General features: G+C 32.0%; 2 protein-coding genes across 2 annotated transcripts in view; both read right to left on the reverse strand.

Moving 5' to 3' along the window:
* Positions 1-4302, reverse strand: part of LOC138943094 (protein I'm not dead yet-like) — a 92267-nt gene extending 87965 nt beyond the window's left edge. Inside the window, exons 1-4 of the mRNA XM_070313612.1 lie at positions 4259-4302; positions 3904-4057; positions 3323-3703; positions 2818-2879 (exon numbers count right to left, since the gene is read on the reverse strand). Coding sequence (XP_070169713.1) covers positions 2818-2879; positions 3323-3703; positions 3904-4057; positions 4259-4302 — 641 coding nt within the window. The remainder of the gene's footprint in view (positions 1-2817; positions 2880-3322; positions 3704-3903; positions 4058-4258) is intronic.
* Positions 4303-7595: 3293 nt separating this feature from the next.
* Positions 7596-20998, reverse strand: part of LOC138943095 (protein I'm not dead yet-like) — a 17218-nt gene continuing 3815 nt past the window's right edge. Inside the window, exons 2-8 of the mRNA XM_070313613.1 lie at positions 19080-19460; positions 16529-16587; positions 12886-13198; positions 12388-12530; positions 8884-8978; positions 8421-8704; positions 7596-7853 (exon numbers count right to left, since the gene is read on the reverse strand). Of these exons, the coding sequence (XP_070169714.1) occupies positions 7596-7853; positions 8421-8704; positions 8884-8978; positions 12388-12530; positions 12886-13198; positions 16529-16587; positions 19080-19460 (1533 nt within the window). The remainder of the gene's footprint in view (positions 7854-8420; positions 8705-8883; positions 8979-12387; positions 12531-12885; positions 13199-16528; positions 16588-19079; positions 19461-20998) is intronic.

Genomic DNA, 20998 nt, shown 5'->3' on the forward strand with positions numbered 1-20998 from the left:
GTTTATTATTTGTTTATTTACTGTATTGCGACAACCTTTATCTTTATTATACTTCACAAAACCGTTTTTATGTATTGTTTAATTTTATTGTCTTGCGACATTTGTTTATCTCTGATAACAAATATTTTTATTATTCGCAAGTACCGTTTTGTCTATTGATTGTCAAACAATAATTAGCTCACTGTTGCGATAGTTGGAGAGTTCGGTTCTGTATAAATTTCATAGTGATTATTTTGTGCCGACCTGTGCGTTTTGTAAGCATTACTACTTTTCAACATAGATCTTTTCTTTGTTCACCCACCATACACCGCTCCACTTACTTACGGATTATTAAAATTAAAGTACACCATGTTCGTTTTAATTTCCATCCAAAAATTCGAAGATTACACCCTCTTAACGACATATTTACCTTAGAGAACGGTCTGTGGACGGGAGAGATCTACGCGATATACCATCAGTTCTCCGTAATTATGCATTTAGCCGCTTACGATTTTATTTATTTATTAACGTTTAATTTTAATTCTTTTTGCGCTGAAGATGACCCCAAAAAGGGTCGAAACGTTCGTTATTTTAATTTATTTTAACAAATTTAAGAAATTAGACTCTCGTGTGACATCACAAATTTCAAATAAACGCGGGCTAGTAAGAACTAAAATGCGGATGGTAATGCGACAGTTTCATAGAAAAATAAGTTTTCTATGAAACTGAATATGTGCACAAGACATGAAATTTACTTGGTGCTATACCAAGATTTTTAAAAACAATCTTAATTCGAGATTTATAATAACCTCTCTTTACCACCCTGGAGAGACGAAGGCGAGAAAAATATCGGGGCGAAATTGCTGAATCGGGAATCGAACCCGAGTCTTTCGCTTGCCGGGCGACTATTCTTATTTCTGAGCTATTCAGACCCCATACTACCGATATTTCTCATTCGCCTTATAATATCTGTTACTAATAACGCCATCTTTCAGCCGGCATAAACTAACAAATTTGAGAAATTAGGCTCTCGTGTGACATCATAAATTTCAAATAATCGCTGGCTAATAAGAGCCATTTTCCGATTCAGCAACTTCGCACTGATATTTTTCTCGCCTTCGTCTCTCCAGGGGGGAGGGGGGGGGATAAAGAGAGGTTATTATAAATCTCGAATTAATATCATTTAAAAAAAAAAATTTGTATAGCACCAAGTAAATTTCATGCTTATTTTTCTATTATCCGCGTTCTGGCTCTTATTAGCCCGCGATTATTTGAAATTTATGATGTCACATGAGAGCCGAATTTCTTAAATTTGTTAGTTTACGCCGGCTGGAAAATGGCGTTATTAGTACTAGATATTATAAGGCGAATGAGGAGTATCGGTGGTATGGGGTCTGAATAGCTCAGAGGTAAAAGCAATCGCCCGGCAAGCGAAAGACTTGGGTTCTTTTCCGCATTCAGCGACTTCGCCCCGATATTTTTCTCGCCTTCGTCTCTCCAGGGAGGTAAAGAAGAATTATTATAAATCGCGAATTAAGATTATTTAAAAAACAAATGTTGATATAGCACCAAGTAAATTTTGTGCACATATTCAGTTTCATAGAAAACTTATTTTTCTATGAAACTGATGCACTACCATCCGCGTTCTGGCTCTTATTAGCCCGCGATTATTTGAAATTTATTTTTATTTTTTAATGTAATTTTTATAATAAATATCTCTTAATACTGCGCTTGGCTCGCTATTGCCATTTTTATTGACGTTCATAATTTGGAATATCACGAAAAATTGATGATTTTATAATGCTATTTATCAGCAGATATTGGAATTAGTACAACAAAAAATTCGTACAACAAAATGTCTAAAAATATCGTCGAAAACGCTAATGTTTTACTGGCTATGGCGAGCAAGTTTGTGAAAGTTTAAAAATCAAAACTTTTTTGATAAGTATTAAATCTTTTATTATTGTTTTAATACTAAGTAATTTTTATAATGTTTAGCGTTAATTAATTCGTGTATAGATTAATTTTGAGAATTGTCTATAATTTTTGTGATTTATTAATGTATTTCTTTTTCTATTTGGATTTTTGACGTAAAATTGCGTATGTTTCTAATTTGGAATACCTAACGTAATGTTAATATAAAGCATATAATGTATTTAATATACGTTCTAAGTATTCATTACCACATGGAACTTCTTTGTCGAATAATCAAGATACAGTGTTTCTTTTGCGAAAGACACTTTAGTGATGACATTCGAAATGAATTATGGTATGGATGATGTGCCTCACGTATTGTTATTGGGTGCAAAGTGAATTTGCTAGTTTTATAAATAAAAAAACATGATTATAATTTGGAATACATTATTCTAAATTACTTCAGAAATTATAGACCTCCTGAATTTTAATCATTTAGATATTTGTTTATGTTTTTGATTCGGATTTCCTAAAGAGTAAGAAATCTGTTAAGTTTTTGTTTCTTTATGATAAATGATTTATCTATTAAAAGAGTGTTCTATATTCCACTAAATAGCACAAATAGAACTTCAGGACTTATATAAAACTGAGATATCCCAAATATACTTTTTCTATAATTTTAAATTCAGATGCAATGTATATTTAATTTTAATAATTTATATTTAGTTTTCATGAATTATATATTATTTTGATAATTAATTTATATAAATAATTTATATATTATTTTGATAATTAATTTATATAAATAATTCATATATTATTTTGATAATTAATTTATATAAATAATTCATATATTATTTTGATAATTAATTTATATAAATAATTTTATTATTATTTATGTAAATTAATTATTGCTTGACTTACGGTGGAATGTCTGGTCTTTCTGGATCAACTATTTGTGACTTGAACACTGCACCCACTCCAGCCTATAGAGAGAAACATAATAAAATGTAGTGATAAAAATGGAAAATAAAAGTTTCATTACATTTATTGTATATATAATGTTTGAGCAAGAGTGAGGGGGGGGAGAAGGGGGAGGGAGAAAGAGGGACAGGGAGACGAAAAGGGAGAGGGGGAGAGGGAGAGAGGGAGAGAGAGAGAGGGGGGAGGAAAGGGGAGAGAGAAAGGGGGGAGGGAGAAAGAGGGAGAGAGGAGAGACAGAGAGAGAGGGAGGGAGCGGGAGGGAGAGGGGAGGGAGAGGGGAGGGAGAGGAAGAGATTGTATATGTATTACATATTGTACATGTATATATGTATAATTAATGATATAATTATTAATCTTTATTAGTTATTATGTTATTATTATCATCATTAATTATTTTTATCATAAATATATTTGCATATATATGTAACATATTTAATATTGACACCTGTTCTAATTCCCGTAAAACGGCGAATATGATGGGCACCATCATGGCAGTGGCCGCGGTATTCGACACCCACATGGATATGAAGGTCGTTACCACGCAGAGACCACCGAGCAGTCTCGCGTGGCTACAGCCAACTGTCTTCATGACCCCGAGGGCGATCCTCAGATGCAGATTGCTGTGCTCAATAGCAATGGCGAGAATCAGACCGCCGATGAATACCATTATAGTGTCATTCATGTAACAGGTGCACGTATCCGCCGTACTGAGTATACCTAAAGCCGGGAACATCACCACCGGGATTAACGATGTCACCGCCATCGGGAAGCAATCGGTCACCCAGTAGCCACCCATCAGCAACACCACATATGCACATCTCACTTCCTGCAAAAGTCACGTGATTGTTGTAATTTGATTTTATATATAATAAATATATATAATAAAAGCCTATATATAATAAAAGCAAAGTTTGAGATTTAAATTCGCAAAAAAGAATAAAATTTACGGAATTTAATTATCTCTTGATTAATTCTGAAGAAAAAATTAGAACTAAAAATTAAAGAGATTAATAGAAAATAGAATACCGAGCAGTCGTAGATCAAAAGGAAAGGTAAAAGGAAGAGCGCCCAGAAAAGTGCAAAGAGGATCTTCCAGTAGATCTTGAGGAAGCGTCTCGTGTCTCTCAAGCAGCTGAGTAGTTTTCTCAAATAGTCGACAAATTCTTCTCTTCTTTCGACTCTAATTGCAAAGTTTATTATGTTTCTTTATTACATAGATCCATATCGTAAGTTTAGTTCACTAAGTTTCACTAAGTTTGAGTTTTTTGGAGCTTCTTAACAAAACTCCTCGCAAAATTTAATCATTTTACAATCCTCTTGTAATGTAAGTGTTGCTTAATGAAATATTCTGAGAAACTGATATTAAATCCGTCGAACTGACCTTTCCATTGGCTCTTCGCCTTCATCGTCTCTTTTTTCGGCCATGTTATTTAACAATTAGGTGCGTTTCAAATCCAGCATCCTGTCAAAATGCATCAACATTAATCTGAATACTGATTATAATCCATAGACGTATCGTGATCTCGAGGTATTTTTCGCTCGAATTTGTTTTTAATTGACAATTAATATTACAATAGATTTCAAATTATCAACGCGTATGACAGTTAATAAAATTGTATTTAATTATGTTTAATTATATTATTTGTTGCATAAATTTCAGCTTGGGATGTGAAATCTTTTCTATCTGGCAAAATAATAATAACCTATAATTTATTATTTAATCGGTCATTATTTATTATTGATTTTAATCAAGCCATATTTCTTGAGATTTTTGAGTATATATCTATGTTGTGTTCTTAAATATACACATATATAGTATAAAACAAATTTATAATATTCAAAAAAAAGTAATTTACGAATAATTTTTAAAATTTCGTAAAAACGAATATGATCTCTTGGGCTGTAAGGCACTTGGTTTGTATGTAAAGCCGATCCTGATGCTAGACGGAACGGTACACGCTGAAATTGTTCGCGTGACAAAGAATCCACCATGTATGGATGAGACGATAAATCAAGGGCGCGTTCCACTTAACGACTGCAACGCTTGCGAACGTCATTTGTCTTTGTTTAACTTTCGGTGAACAACAAGGATGAAATGATATCGTGAGCGTTGCGGTCGTTAAATGGAAGGCGCCCCAAGAATGCTGAAAGACCAGACTAAAGCCCGTTTCCCACGATACGATTTTTCGTGTTCGGTAGCATGTGTGATTTGCTGCGTGTTGCCCTCATAGACATATAGACTGAACGTTGTGATAGACAAACGAGTGTTCGCTTTAGAGAGAGAGGTACTATATGGGAGGCCTATTTTGTCTCTTTTCCTAGCATCTCATTGGTGATTTTGTCTCCCTCCATATAGAAAATCACCAATGAGATGCTAGGAAAAGAAACAAACATAGGCTTTCCATATAGTAAAAAAAAAAAAAAAAAAAAAAAACATTTTAAATATTTCTGAGATATTTCTAAGACATTTTAGATTACAAATGGACAGCTGCGGGCCCAACATGGCGATCATGGAAAGCATGGAGGGGATAACGTCGCCTGTTTGATTATACAGGGTATCCTAGACCACCCGTACACCCCTTTTCTTTCAAAAACTAAGCATTTTAGAGAAAAATGTTTTGAACAAAAATTGTATGGTTTTGAGGGGAATATAAGATGGTTTCATTGGTTTGATCTTAGATGACATCATTAAGGTTAAGTCAAGGACACCTTTAATTTCTTAAATTGAACCCCCTATTTTTGATTGCATATTCTTATAGCTTATGTCAAGAGTTTTCCAAAACATTATAATAAAGTATTTTTTCATTAAGTACTTTTTGAGTTATTTTATATTTTAATTTGACATATTTTGATATAAACAATAAAATATTTCGTAAAATATTCAGTTTTCGATAATTTTACCGTAATAATTTTATGTACAGAATAATGAAACAAATCAATTAGTGCAAAAAAAAAACAAATAATTGTTTTAAAAAATATATTGTAAATAATTTTCTTAAAAACAATTATTTTTGTATACGAATTAATTTGTCTCATTATTTTGTACATAAAAATATTACAGTAAGATTATCGAAAACTAAATATTTTACGAGATATTTAATTTTTTATATCAAAATATGTCAGATTAAAATATAAAATAACTGAAAAAGTACTTAATAAAACATACTTTATTATAGTGTTTTGGAAAGCTCTCGAGGTAAGCTACAAGAATGTGCAATAAAAAATAGGGTTGTTCCATTTAAGAAATTAAAGGTGTCCTTTACTTGACCTTAACGATACCATCCAAAGTCAAACCATCTTATGTTCCCTCAAAACTATACAATTTTTGTTGAAAACATTTTTCTCTAAAATGGTTAGTTTTTGAAAGAAAACGGGTGTACGAGTGGTGTAGGACCTAACCGTGACTCTAATAATAATAACCAAAAAACAAAATCATATCAACTTTATCACATAATCTAGTCGCTAGTTCTCATTGGCTGTTTATAATGCCTAGCAACAAAATACGCAGAGAAAATAGCACTCGTTCTATCAACGAAAACCATCAACGCTACTCGCAGCAACTTTTCTCGTTGCGTAGCCTGCACGCGGTGGCCGGCTTTTCGCAAGTAAACTTGCACGAAAAATATATAGTATCGTGGGAAACTAGCTTGAGTAATGCAATATCATTCAAGAGATCTAATTTTAAAATCTTGTCTCCATATTTTCTAATTTTATTCTATACATAAAATGAAGCCAAGAAGCAGCTAATAGAACTATAATCATTAGTAATGATTAGGCAATCATTTGAACTCTATGAACGCGAGTAATTGAAATATTCTGGATGAGATACGTATTGCAGACATCTTCACATAATGAGTCTTGGGCTTGGATTATTTTCACCGAAAACCATTTCCTATAAGAAGTGTGCGGACTCCTTTGTAGAACGAAACTAAACAATAACCCTGAAACTGACAGTAACCCAATAACGAGTAAATGTAAACAAAAGAAATATAAACACACATATAGGATATAACGAAATTATGATACAAATAAGTACAAGAATTATGATATTTCAAAATTGCATATCTCAGAAACCAAAAGAGACTCGCAAAATTCAAAGCGTTTATTATCTAGGAATGTTCTATCTACAATACATATATTAAAAGAAAAATGATTTGTGTTGTGTAAATTTTTGTAAACTTTTACCAGCATTTCTGTTCTCTAAAGGCCAATTCAATTTGAGGTTGAAAATCGTAGTAAATTTTTTGTGTATTTAAAATTTTGTGTATACATATCTAAATCATTTTTTCTCTTAAGGAAGAGATCAAGTGCGTGACGAAGTTATTTCAAAAATTTTGAAAAATAATTTCTTTTTTATAACATTGTCAGCAATTATTTAATGATATCACTATTATAATTATGACATAAAACTTTTTTTCTCGATAATATCATTAACATAAATCTTTTTTATAAAAGTTATAATATATAATACATTTGGTATTAATTCCACGTAGAGCTAATTAATGGATAATTAATTAATTAATAATTTAGTTGCCAGAATTGCGTGTCATTTGACGGTATGACTTTCATTTTACTTGTGATTAATCAATTCTATTCTAGTAACATAAAAATAATTTGATAAAATAACAGATAAGTATACTTTTTAGTCAGTTATCGTTATGTATAAGTGAGGATTATTAGCTAAACGAACAGCGGAAACTTATAGCTTTTGAGCGATATCATGGCTGTTTTGCCCAATCCGGAAATTCTCCGATGCCGTAGACAAATGCTCCCCAAATGGGGAACAGGATAACTTGCACTATCAGACTGTACATTGCTGGGAAGCATCCCGCCGCTATTAGCATCCGAGTTTGCAAGTGGCCCGCGACGGTTATGATTGCATTTGGTGGTGTGGCGGCCGGCATTCTGAACGCATACGAGCACATCAGAGTCACCGGCATCATCAGATATAATGGATGTATCTTCATCGCCACGCACTTCGAGTGTAAATATAAAATATTACTTATATGAAAAATTATTTGCGTTAACAAATATTAGGATGAATCAAAAAGTAAGACTCCTTATTTTATTACGACTTTTATTTACCACTTATGGATAAAGTAGACTTATAATTATGAATTATGTTAATGAGCTAATGACTATTTTTCAATACGAGCTAATGACTACTTTTCAATATAGTCTTCGAAAAGATTGATGTATTTAGATGTACAGAGTAAGGTCTTATCACGAGTAAGGGCATTATCATGAGGAAAATTCATAAAAAAGGCCTGGACTTTTCTAGAGAGAAAAAAACCCAAGCCTCTTTCTTCGAATTATTCTTGATGATGGAGCAGTATAAAATCCTTAAACATGGTTTAAACATCAAGAGCCGGATTTTTACCGAGGAAATTTTCAAACTCGTGCCAAAAACTATATTAAAAAGTGGTTATTAACTTTTATTTTAACGCGATAAATTCATATTGTCTATTAATTGTAAATAAAAATTGCAATAAAACAGAGAACTTTACTTTTGGATTTATCCTAGTATTTGCGTGAACTTTTACCATGTGAGCGACGACGGGCAGAAGTATATTAGCCGTACCGACATTTGAAGTGAATTCAGTTATAGTACCGACAAACAAAAGAACAACGCCCAGCATCAGTACAGGAGGTAATTCCTTCAGGGGTACTAGAGCCAGCCCTACTTTCATAGCGAGTCCGGAGATGCTGCTGCCCTTCGAGATGGCAAAGCCGCTGCCCAATAGAAACACCAGCTGCCACGGCATTTTTCTATGGATCACCTGCCACGTGATCAGGCCTTCGGACGGTCTTGTCGGTCGTCTGAAAACTACACAGTCATTCAAAATTTCACTATCATCAACGCGAGACATGTCCGAAGCTAAGCGGGAAAGCGAGTCGAGTAACAAGCTACTCTTACCTTTTGAGGAAGAGTCTTAATAAGTAACTTGCTACTCGAATCGCGAGTCCATACTGGCTTCAGTAATTGCGGCTTTTAGAGGCCCTTACGGTCCTTCCTCCAAAAGTGCACAAAGATAGGTTCCTTCGGGATGAAGAACATCAGCAAGCATACGAAGATTACGGGCGTCGAATCTGCCAAGTTTCTACGATAGATCCTCGTGTAATTATAATATAATTATATTTATATAATATACTTAATAATTAAGTTAAGTTAAAATTAGTAAGTCTTTCAAGTGAAAATTACAACTTTAAAAATTCGCGGGCAATTAAAAACCAGACGTGAATGGTAGTGCGTCAGTTTCATAGAAAATATTTTTCTATGAAACTGATTACTGTGCACAAAATTTTCTTGGTCCTAGAATAGGGCAATGAATATTCAAAATCTCAATTCAAAATTTATAATAATTTCTCTTTACTCTCCTGAAGAAACAAAAGCGAGAAAAATATCGAGGCTGCAGTCACTGAATCGGAAATCAAACCCGAGTCTTTCGCTTGCGGGCGATTGCTCTTATTATTGTGTGATTGTGAATTATTCAGACTCCACACTCACGATACTTCTCATTTGCCTATAAATAAATATCTATTAAAATTAACGCCATTTTTCAACCGGCGTAAACTAATAAATTAAGTTAAAATTAATAAGGCTCTTAAGTGAAAATAACAACTTTAAAAAATCGCGGGCGATTAATAGAAAAGGCAATTAATTTGCATGCTCTGTACACAGTAATCAGTATCATTGAAAAATATTTTCTATGAAACTGACGTACAACCATCCGTATCTTTTAATAACTCGCTAAATTTAAATTCGTGTTTGGGGGTGAGAGTACAGAAGGAGGGGCAGAGCTCCTCTCTGTTCATGCGTTTCTTACGATCATTATATAATTTACATAAATTTCCAATTTTCCAGGCAAAGCAATATGTACCTCACTACTTCCTTTAAATGCTTTAAATGCGAAACAAGATTTATTATTGCACGGTTTCACATAGGTTTTCAATTTTTCACACGAAGCAAGGTCTACTCCATATCACCCGAAATGCCTACTCATACCCCGCTTATATATATATATATATTGTTTTCTTCAGACATATCGGCAAATTACATTTTTTAGCACTGATTTTAACTGGTATGTTCTTCCATTTTTTTGTTAATAACTTTTTAATAAACAATGGACGATGGCTTTCGAATGTTGATCAGGAACATAACCTTGAGAACATATTGTATATACCAAAGTCAACATTATTTTGAGGTTGACATATCTTTTAAGTTCATTAAGTACTATCAATGATTCAAAAGTACTCCTTTTTATTAAAAGAAGGAAATTTTAAATTATAGTGTGAAAAGGATACTTAAGATCACTTAAAGTCATAATATATCCCCCTATTTGTCCTACAATTTTAATGATGGGTATTTTCCCATATTTTTAACCGTTTATGAGAAAAATGTGGTGAACTTTTTATCAGCCTCACCCTGTATATAATTTATATAATTTTTTATAAAAGATATTTATATAAATTATTATAAAATTACATATACAGTATGTCTCACAACCTTCGTACAATATTTTAATGTATATTAAAAATAAAATAGTCAACAATTCTAATACAAAAATTTTGAGGCTGCAATAATTTTTGAATTATAACCGTTCAAAGTTTCCCAATGATATCACATAGAACTCCGCATTCAAACTCATAACTACATATATACACGTACCGATCTGTCATTGATTATCTGTCATCTGTTATTGATTTTTACTGCACAGTTGATTTTATTGTTTCTTATATGTGTGAATACTATGTACAGTGGTCAGCTAATATTAACGAGCTATAAGTGTTGAATGTAAAACATTTAATTCTTTCTTAAATAACATATTAAATGCTTGATTAATTATTATGTTTAAATAGAAATATAAATCTAATATGGTAAAAGTGCATAATAACGGACCCAGCCTTAATGACTTTGACCTTGACATATGTTGTCAAGGTCACTATCTTGAGTATCCTTCAAAAAGTTTTAAGCTTGTTGTATTAAAAAGTTATTATCAAAAAGTTTACTATACACTATCCAAAGAGAGAATGATCTCGGTATACACATAAGCGGTCAAAGTGGGGAGAACATGGCGAGATATTCAATACCGTATTTGTAGATTTCTGTGGGTGGAGACCTGCGCGAAACGGACGAGTTTTTGTCGGGACCGAGGTCATTCTCTCTTTGGACGGAGTATAAATAAAACGTAATTTGGTAAATGTTTATCTTTACATGCCCTATCCTAAATGACTTTCGGTTGACCTTGACGTTGACCTTGACCTTACAGGAGGTCAAGGTCAATGACCTTTTCCATCGCCCGTTAATAAAAAAAAGTTCTGACTATTTAAACAAGGTTTATAATTATACGATTTCACATGAATTTTCAACTTTCTGCGCAAAGTCCAGTTTTAAATTAGAAATAGGTTTGGATTAGGTTACATTTTCCGGAAGTGGAGCCCTCTCCCATAGGGAGAGGGAGGAGGTAGAATTCACTATGTCCACGCATATATATTACAAAGCGAAGCGAGGTCCACCCCACAATTGTTGTGTGGATGGGAAAGTGAATGCGTAAACGCAGTGGTACCGTCCCTCTACGGGGAAGCTCCACTTCCGGAAAATATAACCTAACCCAAATCTATTTCTGATTTAAAATTATTTAATTTAGGTCTGGTTATATCTTCCGGAAGTGGAGATCCCCCATAGGGGGAACGGAACCTACTGTGTCCACGCATACACTTTCCCATCCACGCAACAACTGTGAGATGAACCTCGCTTCGCGTTGTAAAGTATATGGACACAGTGGGTTCCCCCCCCCCCCCTACGGGAGGGCTCCATTTCTGAAAGATATAACCTAACCCAAACCTATCTCTGATTTAAAATTAAAATTTGGTTTGGGTCTACTTTACAAGACGAAGAACGATTAAACTAGATTGATCAAAGTATGTACATCATCATTGCTTTTTGCATTTAATACTTGTTCTTATCATATAATTAGATTGTTAATAACTTTTTAATAAAAAACGAGTTGAAACCTTTTGGAGATTATTCAGGGTCATAACTTTGACAATATACATATATCAAGGCCAAGGTTATTGGAGCTGCGTCCGTTTTTATGCACTTTTACCTCGATTGATTTGTTACCTATCTTGTAAAAGTCAATACAGGATGACACATCGTATGTAAGTACAGTTACGAGCCAGAGAGCGCGGTTTCTATGTGTTAACACGTAATATTATTGGTAAACTTTGATCACTTATAACTGAGAAACTGCTGTAGCCTCAATATTATTAGTATTTTTGACTCCATTTCACCTCTAGGATATGCTATTAAAATATTGTACGGAAGTGAGATATTCTGCATAAATTATTAAATGTATGTATGTATATACATATATACATGTAATATAATTATAATATATTTCAATCTTTTATATTCAATTTGTTTGTTATAATGAATCATAGATCAAACAATTTGTATCTTTTCCTTGAAAATTCTCATTTTATAACAGTAGGGAAGTTGAAACTTACACATCTGTCAGAACTTCCGACCATCCGCGGACGAATCCAGGAGCTCTGAACACCCACAAGAATATACATCCCAGAAAGAGTGTTGCGACAGAGATCTCATGAAACGTTATGGATCCTAAATTCTTAAGATTCTGACTTATTACCTATAACAATATATTTCTTTACCGGTTTGCGGATAATGTAAACTTTTAAATAAGAGCAAATCTGTCTAACAACAAGATTAATTATATATTCTATCTCTTTTGCGTTATGTAAAAATATTAAATTTTTAATCTTGAATTAAACCAAATTTCGCTATTAATTATAAATAGTCTTTCAGTGTTTATCGAATAACTCATATTATTTATCTAATTGTATTATTCAATCTTGTTATTCAAATATATAGATAAATTCTTTGAAAGAGAGAAATTCTTCACAAATAGTTAATATTTGTAATTATTTCGCTACTTGTTCTATTAATCAAATAAGAAGATTAAAAAAAAACTTTTCTCGTCGTACCTGATTCGCAATCGCTTCGCCTTCCGCGCCGATTCTAGCCATTTCGGCATCCTTGCTGCGAGGTCTCAGATACCCCAGAAAAGCGATTCGTAAATACAACCACAGTAGAAACGAGTTTGTGGCCATTTGCGGAATCGAGGCAGCCATCCAAGCACCGAAAGTAATGGGGTCGGCATTGGGAAAGTTGTATTCGTAGATACCCTTGAAGGCGAGATTTGTCGGGGTACCGACGAGCGCTCCGGTACCTCCGAATGACGAAGCGTACGCCGCCGCAAACAGATAAGCTTTTGTCACTTTTGTCGGTTTTATATCTCTGAAAAAATAAATTCTTTTACCATAGTATCGGAAGCGTACTAAGAATTTAATTTAATGTCATAAATTAAATTATCATAAATATATAAATATATGTATGTATATATATATATATATATATATATATGTATATAACTCTCTATTATGTATTTTATTATATACTCTATTATTAACCCTATATATATATATGAATGCAGATTTTTATAGCAATGCTTAAAACCTTTCCAACGATCTGTAACAATAGTACTTTTTCTTGAAAATTACGAGTGTTTCGAGAGTAAGTGTCCCATTTTAAATGATGCACTTTAGTATCTTTTTATAAAAGCGTTTTAGTTGGCAATTAAGGGAGAGAAATAATGGAGACTAAAATATTTTCTGGATGTCAAGTGAAAATCATCGTGATTTTTTTTGGAAAGGACCATACAAATTCATTTGTATTAACTTGTAGACAATGTCAAGATTTTTCCAGTGACCTGTATTAATGCTATTTTATTTAACATTTTTGCTAAGTTTTGAATTTTTTACACTTATTTTATTTGTTATTTATTCACTCGTGTATTATCTACGTATTTGTTCATCTATCGATTGTCAGTTCGTTTGTTACTTCTTAGTTTATTCAGTTGTTTTCACCGTTATGGGTTATCTGGTATCTGATTAGTATGCCTGATTACAACGCGAATGAGATTGTCGACATACTTCTAGTGCTTGATGAGTGCAAAAGAAACTATCGCAGAGATGCAAAGTTTCCAAAGTGCGTTATTTAAAATGGGGGGGGGGGGAGGAGACACTTATTCAAAACATATATAATTTTCAAAGAAAAGTACTATTGTTATAGGTTGGAAAGGTCTTGAGCATCTCTATTTAATTCAAAGTCAAGTCCATTTTTATGTGTCTCCTTCAAACCATGCAACTTTTGTTTGAAAAATTTTTGTCTATAACGAGTCACAGAAAAGATATCAAAATGCATAATTTAAAATGGGACATCTGGTATATAAATAGTTAAGTATACAGATGTATCATATAAAGTATTACAAAGTATTTTTCTTCAAAACTTGATATTGTACAAAAAAAATATTTTACACAAAATTTATATGATTTATAAAAGATTTGAGGAAGAAAAAGATGATAATCTTGAATTTTAACCAAAGTCATTTTTAAGGTCATATGAAGAACAATTAATTTTTTTAAATATAAAACTACTTTAATTTTTTTTTATAAATCGATTCTTCGGCAATATTCGGCGTAAAAATTTATAAGGTTAAGTATGAATAGCCAAAAATTGAATAATTTACAAGATTAAACACTTTCATTTGACATAATTTTACACATGCTATAAAATATTTCGTAAACTATTCAATTTGTGGCTATTCTACCTTTATAATTTTTTTAATGTTCCAAAGAATTGATTTTTATGTAAAAAATTGAGATGCTTTCATTTTAAAAAAACTATGTTGATCTTTACATGACCTAGAGAAATTATTTTAAAATCAAAATTCAAGATTATCAACTTTTTATCTTTTAAAACCTTATACATTTTGTCTAAACCATTTTTTTTACACTTTCATTTGACATAATTTTACACATACTATAAAATATCTCGTAAACTATTCAATTTGTGGCTATTCTACCTTTATAATTTTTTAAATGTTGCAAAGAATTGATTTTTAACTTTCGGAGACAACACTTTGTAGCATTTTATGTGAAACACCCTATACAGGGTGTATCATTTTAAGTGATGCAGCTGAATATCTCTTAAAGTAAAAGAGATTGGAAAAAATGTTTCAGACAATAGTTTTATGGTTCCAAGGGGGCCACTTGCTAAAAATATGGACTTGATCTTGAATGACCTTTTCAAGGTGAGGTCAATATCATCGATGTTTTTTTAAATAAAACCCCATATTTTTATTGCATATTCTTGTAGCTTATTTTGAGAGCTTTTCAAAACACTATAATAAAGTATTTTTTCATTAAGCACATATTTTATATTTTAATCTGACATATTTTGATATAAAAAATAAAATATCTCGTAAAATATTTAGTTTTCGATAATGTTACCGTTCTTTTATGTACAGAATAAGCAGAAAAATCAATTAGTATAAAAAAATATTGTTTTTAAGAAAAATATAATTATTTACAATGTATTTTTTTAAACAATTATTTGTTTTTTTTTACACTAATTTATTTGTCTCATTATTCTGTACATAAAAGTATTACGGGAAGATAATCGAAAACTAAATATGTTAGGAGATATTTTATTTTTTATATTAAATTAAAATATAAAATAACTCAAAAAGTACTTAATGAAAAAATACTTTATTATAGTGTTTCAAAAAACTCTTGAGATAAGCTACAAGAATATGCAGTAAAAAATGGGGGTTCCGATTAAGAAAACATCGATGACATTGACCTTACCTTGAAAAGGTCACTCAAGGTCAAGTCCATATTTTTATCATGTGGCCCCCTCGAAATCATGCAACTTTTGTCTGAAACATTTTTTCCAATCTTTTGCTTCAAGAGATATTCAGCTGTATCACTTAAAATGATACGTCCTGTATATATACAGAGTAGTCCGTAACTCGTGATACAACCGGCAAAAGGCTGATTCTTCGTGAAAAAATAAGTCGAAATTGCAGAATGAAATTTTTTCATACAGGGCTTCGTTTTTGAGAAAATCGACTTTAAATATTAGTTAAATAGGCATGCACTTGACTAAAACGTGTTAAGCGGATCTCGATACAGACTACTATTGATTCTTCTGTTTATAATATCCAGCACTTTAACATAGGATATGTAAATTAAAATGATACAATATTTTCTTTTAAAAATTTTCTTTTATTACAGTTTAAGAATTTTTGGAAATGTTGCCCATTCAGTTGCATACAAAGTTGGGTTCTTCTCACTAGATTATCTTGAAGCTTTTTCAGTATGTTTTGAGTTTTTAACGTTTCGAACGCCAGTACAATCCTTTTCTTTAATTGTACAAGATTGATGATGTCTTCGGAATATATGAATGCTTTGATATGACCTCATAAGTAAAAGCCTAAAGATGTAAATAATAGTAAAAAAGTAAATAATGGTCTGTATCAAGATCCGCTCAATAGCATCTTAGTCAAGTATATGCGTACTCAACTAATATATTTAAAGTCAATTTTATCAAAAACGAAGCCCCATATAAAAAATTTCATTCTGCAATTTCAATTTACTTTGTTCATGATGAATCAGTATTTTGCCGGTTGTACTACGAATTATGTATTCACCTATATATATATGATGTAAATATAAAATATTTCCTATATAAAAATATATAAAATTTGTAATATTTAATACTTACGGTTCAGCATCTGGATCTTGCGGATCCTCCTTTATATCGAACACTTTTCCGAGTCCTTGCTGTATATACGCAATATAATTCCAGATTTTAATCAAATATGAAAATATAATATAATTAAATAACAAGCTGTAATAACTTTAATTAACATTATAAGTGGAATACAAAATAATTATATAAACAACTGACAACGAGAAACGAGAAAATATGTGATTATTAGAATTGTAATGACTAAAAGAAAGGCATAAAACATGTAAGAATCAAAGATGTATAAAAACTAGATTAAATAGTTTAAAAAGGTTCCGAGTAATTAATAAACTTAAATATAGAATGGCAACCAGCGCCGTAAGTCTGGCACAGATAAATTAAAATACAATTACTTGATGACCACATAGTAGGTGTTTATTGATTTATGGTTTCTTAAAAATAAAAATTAAAAACTAAACACGAATAATTAAAAATTTTAAGCGGAAGTTTCGGCCCTTCTTTTGACCATCCTCAGCGCTTGGACTAATAATAGAATTAAAAATAAAAATAAAATAACCGGAAACGCAGACCGGATCGCAAGTGCATAGTCAATTAGACGCAAAATGTCAGAAAACCGTACGGCAAGGATCTGTTATGTCGTCATGGTAAAAGCATCGTTGTTGTTGATAGGATGAACTCCTCGATTATTGGGTCGGAAGTTAACAAATCCAGTCACTATGTAAGCTTGATGGCACGTTACATTTTCAATGATGCCTGCAAGTAATTGGAGCAGTTTTGATGGATGATAATACGAGAACGTGTAGATGAACGATCTTTAAAGCAACTTACACGTGAGACAACGTTTAGAGCATATTGCACTAGATGATTAACAGATTACATAACTAAACTTGATATGTTGGCTTTCGTTAGCACAATTTTATAATTAGTTAAACTCATCAGATGAAGCAAAACAAATTGTTGTAAAAAAAACGACGTATCGCAAACAATTTTTTTTATTATCATCCATCAAAACCGCTCCTATTACTTGTAGGCATCATTGAAAATGTAACATTAAGTTTGCATAATGACTGGATTTGTTAACTTCCGACCGAATAATCGAGGAGTTCATCCTATCAACAGCAACGATGCTTGCTACCATGACGAAGTGACAGATCCTTGCCGTATGGTTTTCTGACATTTTGTGTCTAATTGACTATGCATTTACGATCCGGTCTGCGTTTCCGGTTATTTTATTTTTATTTTTAATTTTATTATTAGTCCGTGCGCTGAAGATGACCAAAAGAAGGGTCGAAACGATCGCTTTTAATTTTTAATTATCCGTTTTTAGTTTTTAATTTTTATTTTTAAGTAATCATAAATCAATAAATACCTACTATATGGTCATCAAGTAATTGTATTTTAATTTATCTGCGCCAGACTTACGGCGCTGGTTCCTATCGCCATTCTATATTTACCCAGTCAGCCAGGTCTGTTCTAACAGATATTGCCAAGTGCTTGCTACAAATTATTGTCAGCAAAAAGGCTACAAATTTGGTACAAGAGTTGTTATTACCGATAAGCTGGCAGATTGCCGGCAAGAATCAAGCAAAGCTTGCTAATATAACTACACAGCAAATTGGCGGCAGAAACCGAGCAAAGCTTGCTGACATGACTGACATCAGATTGTCGGCAAAAACTGAGCAGGATCTAGAGTGCGCAATCTGATGGCAAATTGGCAGCAAAAACCGAACAAAATCTGCAGCTTATTACAAAGTATTATAAAATAGTTCAGTCGCTTATCGCTATGCGGCGCGTTATTCATTATCTATACCCGTATTCAAATTCTTGTCATGAGTGTATATAAAGCCTACAAAATGCTAATAATATTATAATATATATATTTCTATCAGTTCAATTTTTGACATAATTCCTATACAGGAAATTCAGATATTGAATTGATTTTTGGCAAATCGGACAGATAATTGTTCGATTTTCACTTATTCAAACAATTTCTGTCCAAAAAGATCTTTAATTTTAGAAATTAAGTTATTTGAATTTACCTATATGTTTTAACATATTAATATATGATTTTATATAATGTCTAATTATCTAATGGTCATTTTATGACCAAAACTTATCATCATTTTGTTATTTAGGGTTAAGGCTTTAAATCTATTTAAATACATACTTTTATATGAATGGCCAAAAGCTGCAGAATTTGTTCGGTTTTTGCTGACAATCTGCTATCAGATTGTCTTGCGCAGATCTTGGTCGATTTTTGCCATCAATTTGACGTCAAATCATGTCAAGCTTTGCTCGGCTTTTGCCGTCAATTCGCTGTCAGGTTATGTCAACAAGCTTTGTCACCAAAACACAAGCTTAATGCGGACACAGATGGCACTGGATTTGTTACCAAGTTTTGAGCGAATTTGATGCCAATTTGGCAACAATTTGTTATCAAATTGCTTACTGGGTAATTTTATAAAAATTAGAGTTCTAACTTTGAAACGTCTCTTTCATCTTATGATATTGGTATAATGGAATGGAACGCGATAATTTACTGTGACGCTTTTTCAATTCAACCGACCGTTTCCAATTCGCGAAGAACAGCAAAGACGATGGGCACCATCATGGCGGTGGCTGCCGCGTTCGCGATCCACATAGATACAAAAGTGGTTACAGTGCAAAGACCGCCGAGTAATCTCGCATGACTGCAACCGAGTGTTCTCATTACAATCAGAGCGATTCGTAGATGCAGATTACAGTGCTCGGTGGCGATGGCAAGCACCAGACCGCCGATAAAAACCATAATGGTGTCGTTCATGTAGCAAGCGCATGTTTCCTGGGTGCTGAGAATGCCGAATAACGGAAACAGCACCACTGGGATTAGCGACGTGATCCCTATCGGGAGGCATTCCGTCACCCAGTAGCCGGCCACTAGTAACACGATGTACGCGCATCTGATTTCCTGTGTTTGCCAGATAGATGATACGAAGGATATGAAAGAAAAATAGAATATTTTTTAATTATTAGTAATGTCATGAAAATATTGTGATAAAAATATAATACCTTTTCTGATAAAAATAATAATTTCTTTAATCGACTATTTCAGAATAACACAAAATAAAATTATTATTTTAATGTCAAAGTGAATTGAATTATTAAATATAACTTTGTACCGCAAAAGATTCGATTATAATAATACAATTTATATGTCATATATAATAAATAATAATAATAGCTATTATTAATATAAAAAATTATATATATAATTATATATGTAACATAATACTATAATATTATGTATATAATAATAATAATATTATAATTATTAATTATTTTAAAATTATTATTATTATAACATAATAATAATAATAATAATAATAATAATAATAATAATAACACGTTGATAATATTTAGAACATATTTTGATATGAATAATAATATCTTTGATCGCGAATATTTTAGAAACACAAAATAAAATAATTATTTTACTATCAAAGTGAATTAAATTATTAAACATAACTTTTTACTGCGAAAGACTGGATTATAATAATACAAAATACGTTATATATATATATATATATATATATATATATATATAATAGATATTAATATGAAAAATTTATTTATATATATATATATACAGGGTGACCCATTTTAACTTAGGCAGCCAAATAACTCGAAAAATAAGCACACTACGAAAAAATGTTTAGAATCAAAATTTTGTCATTTCGAGGGGGACGTACAATGACGTTAAAATGAGCCCCCCCACCCCTTCCCCTGGGCGGTGAGGGGGGGCAAGTTTGAAATCTTAAATGGGAACCCCTATTTTTTATTGCATATTCGGAATCTTTGGCTAAAAACACATACAATTTGTCTGAAACATTTTTCTCGATTCATGATAGATGGCGCTGTAATTGACGAAATTCAATTTCTTCGATTTCTCTTACTGAGAACCCATGCTTACGATTCTGCAATAAATTAACAATAAAAATACCACGTTTTCATTGTTAATACTCGAAATTAGTCTTAAAACAAACTTCTCATTATTTTTTATTACTCATTAATTACTTCTCAAGAAACTGCTTTTAGCGTAACCTGCCCTTTAGGCAACTTGAATGGTGCAAAGTACCGAGACATTTTGGACTTTCCATCTGATGGAGTTCCTCTAAGTATCCCTCCAAAATTTTGTCCATTTAGTGCCAAAGTCACAAGTGTTTATGTATTTTTTTAACATTTGTACTCTGATAAAATTCTGGTAAAATGGCAAATTATACGCCTACAGAAGTAGTCGATATTCTTATAACCTTTGGCGAATGTGGTAGAAATTACAGACTTACTGCCCGTACTTATGCGGAGCGATTCCCAAATCGCCGCCATCCTACTGATCAACAAATTATAAACATTGAAAGGAGATCTCGTAATAATCCACTTCATCGCGAAAGGCGAAGGAATAGACTTCATAATAATAATGACCAGTACTCTGCGTTGATACCACTGCTT

Source organism: Polyergus mexicanus, unplaced genomic scaffold (genome assembly GCF_030449975.1).
Source record: "Polyergus mexicanus isolate NDT 795.1 unplaced genomic scaffold, iyPolMexi1.0 SCAF_25, whole genome shotgun sequence".
Lineage (NCBI taxonomy): Eukaryota > Metazoa > Arthropoda > Insecta > Hymenoptera > Formicidae > Polyergus > Polyergus mexicanus.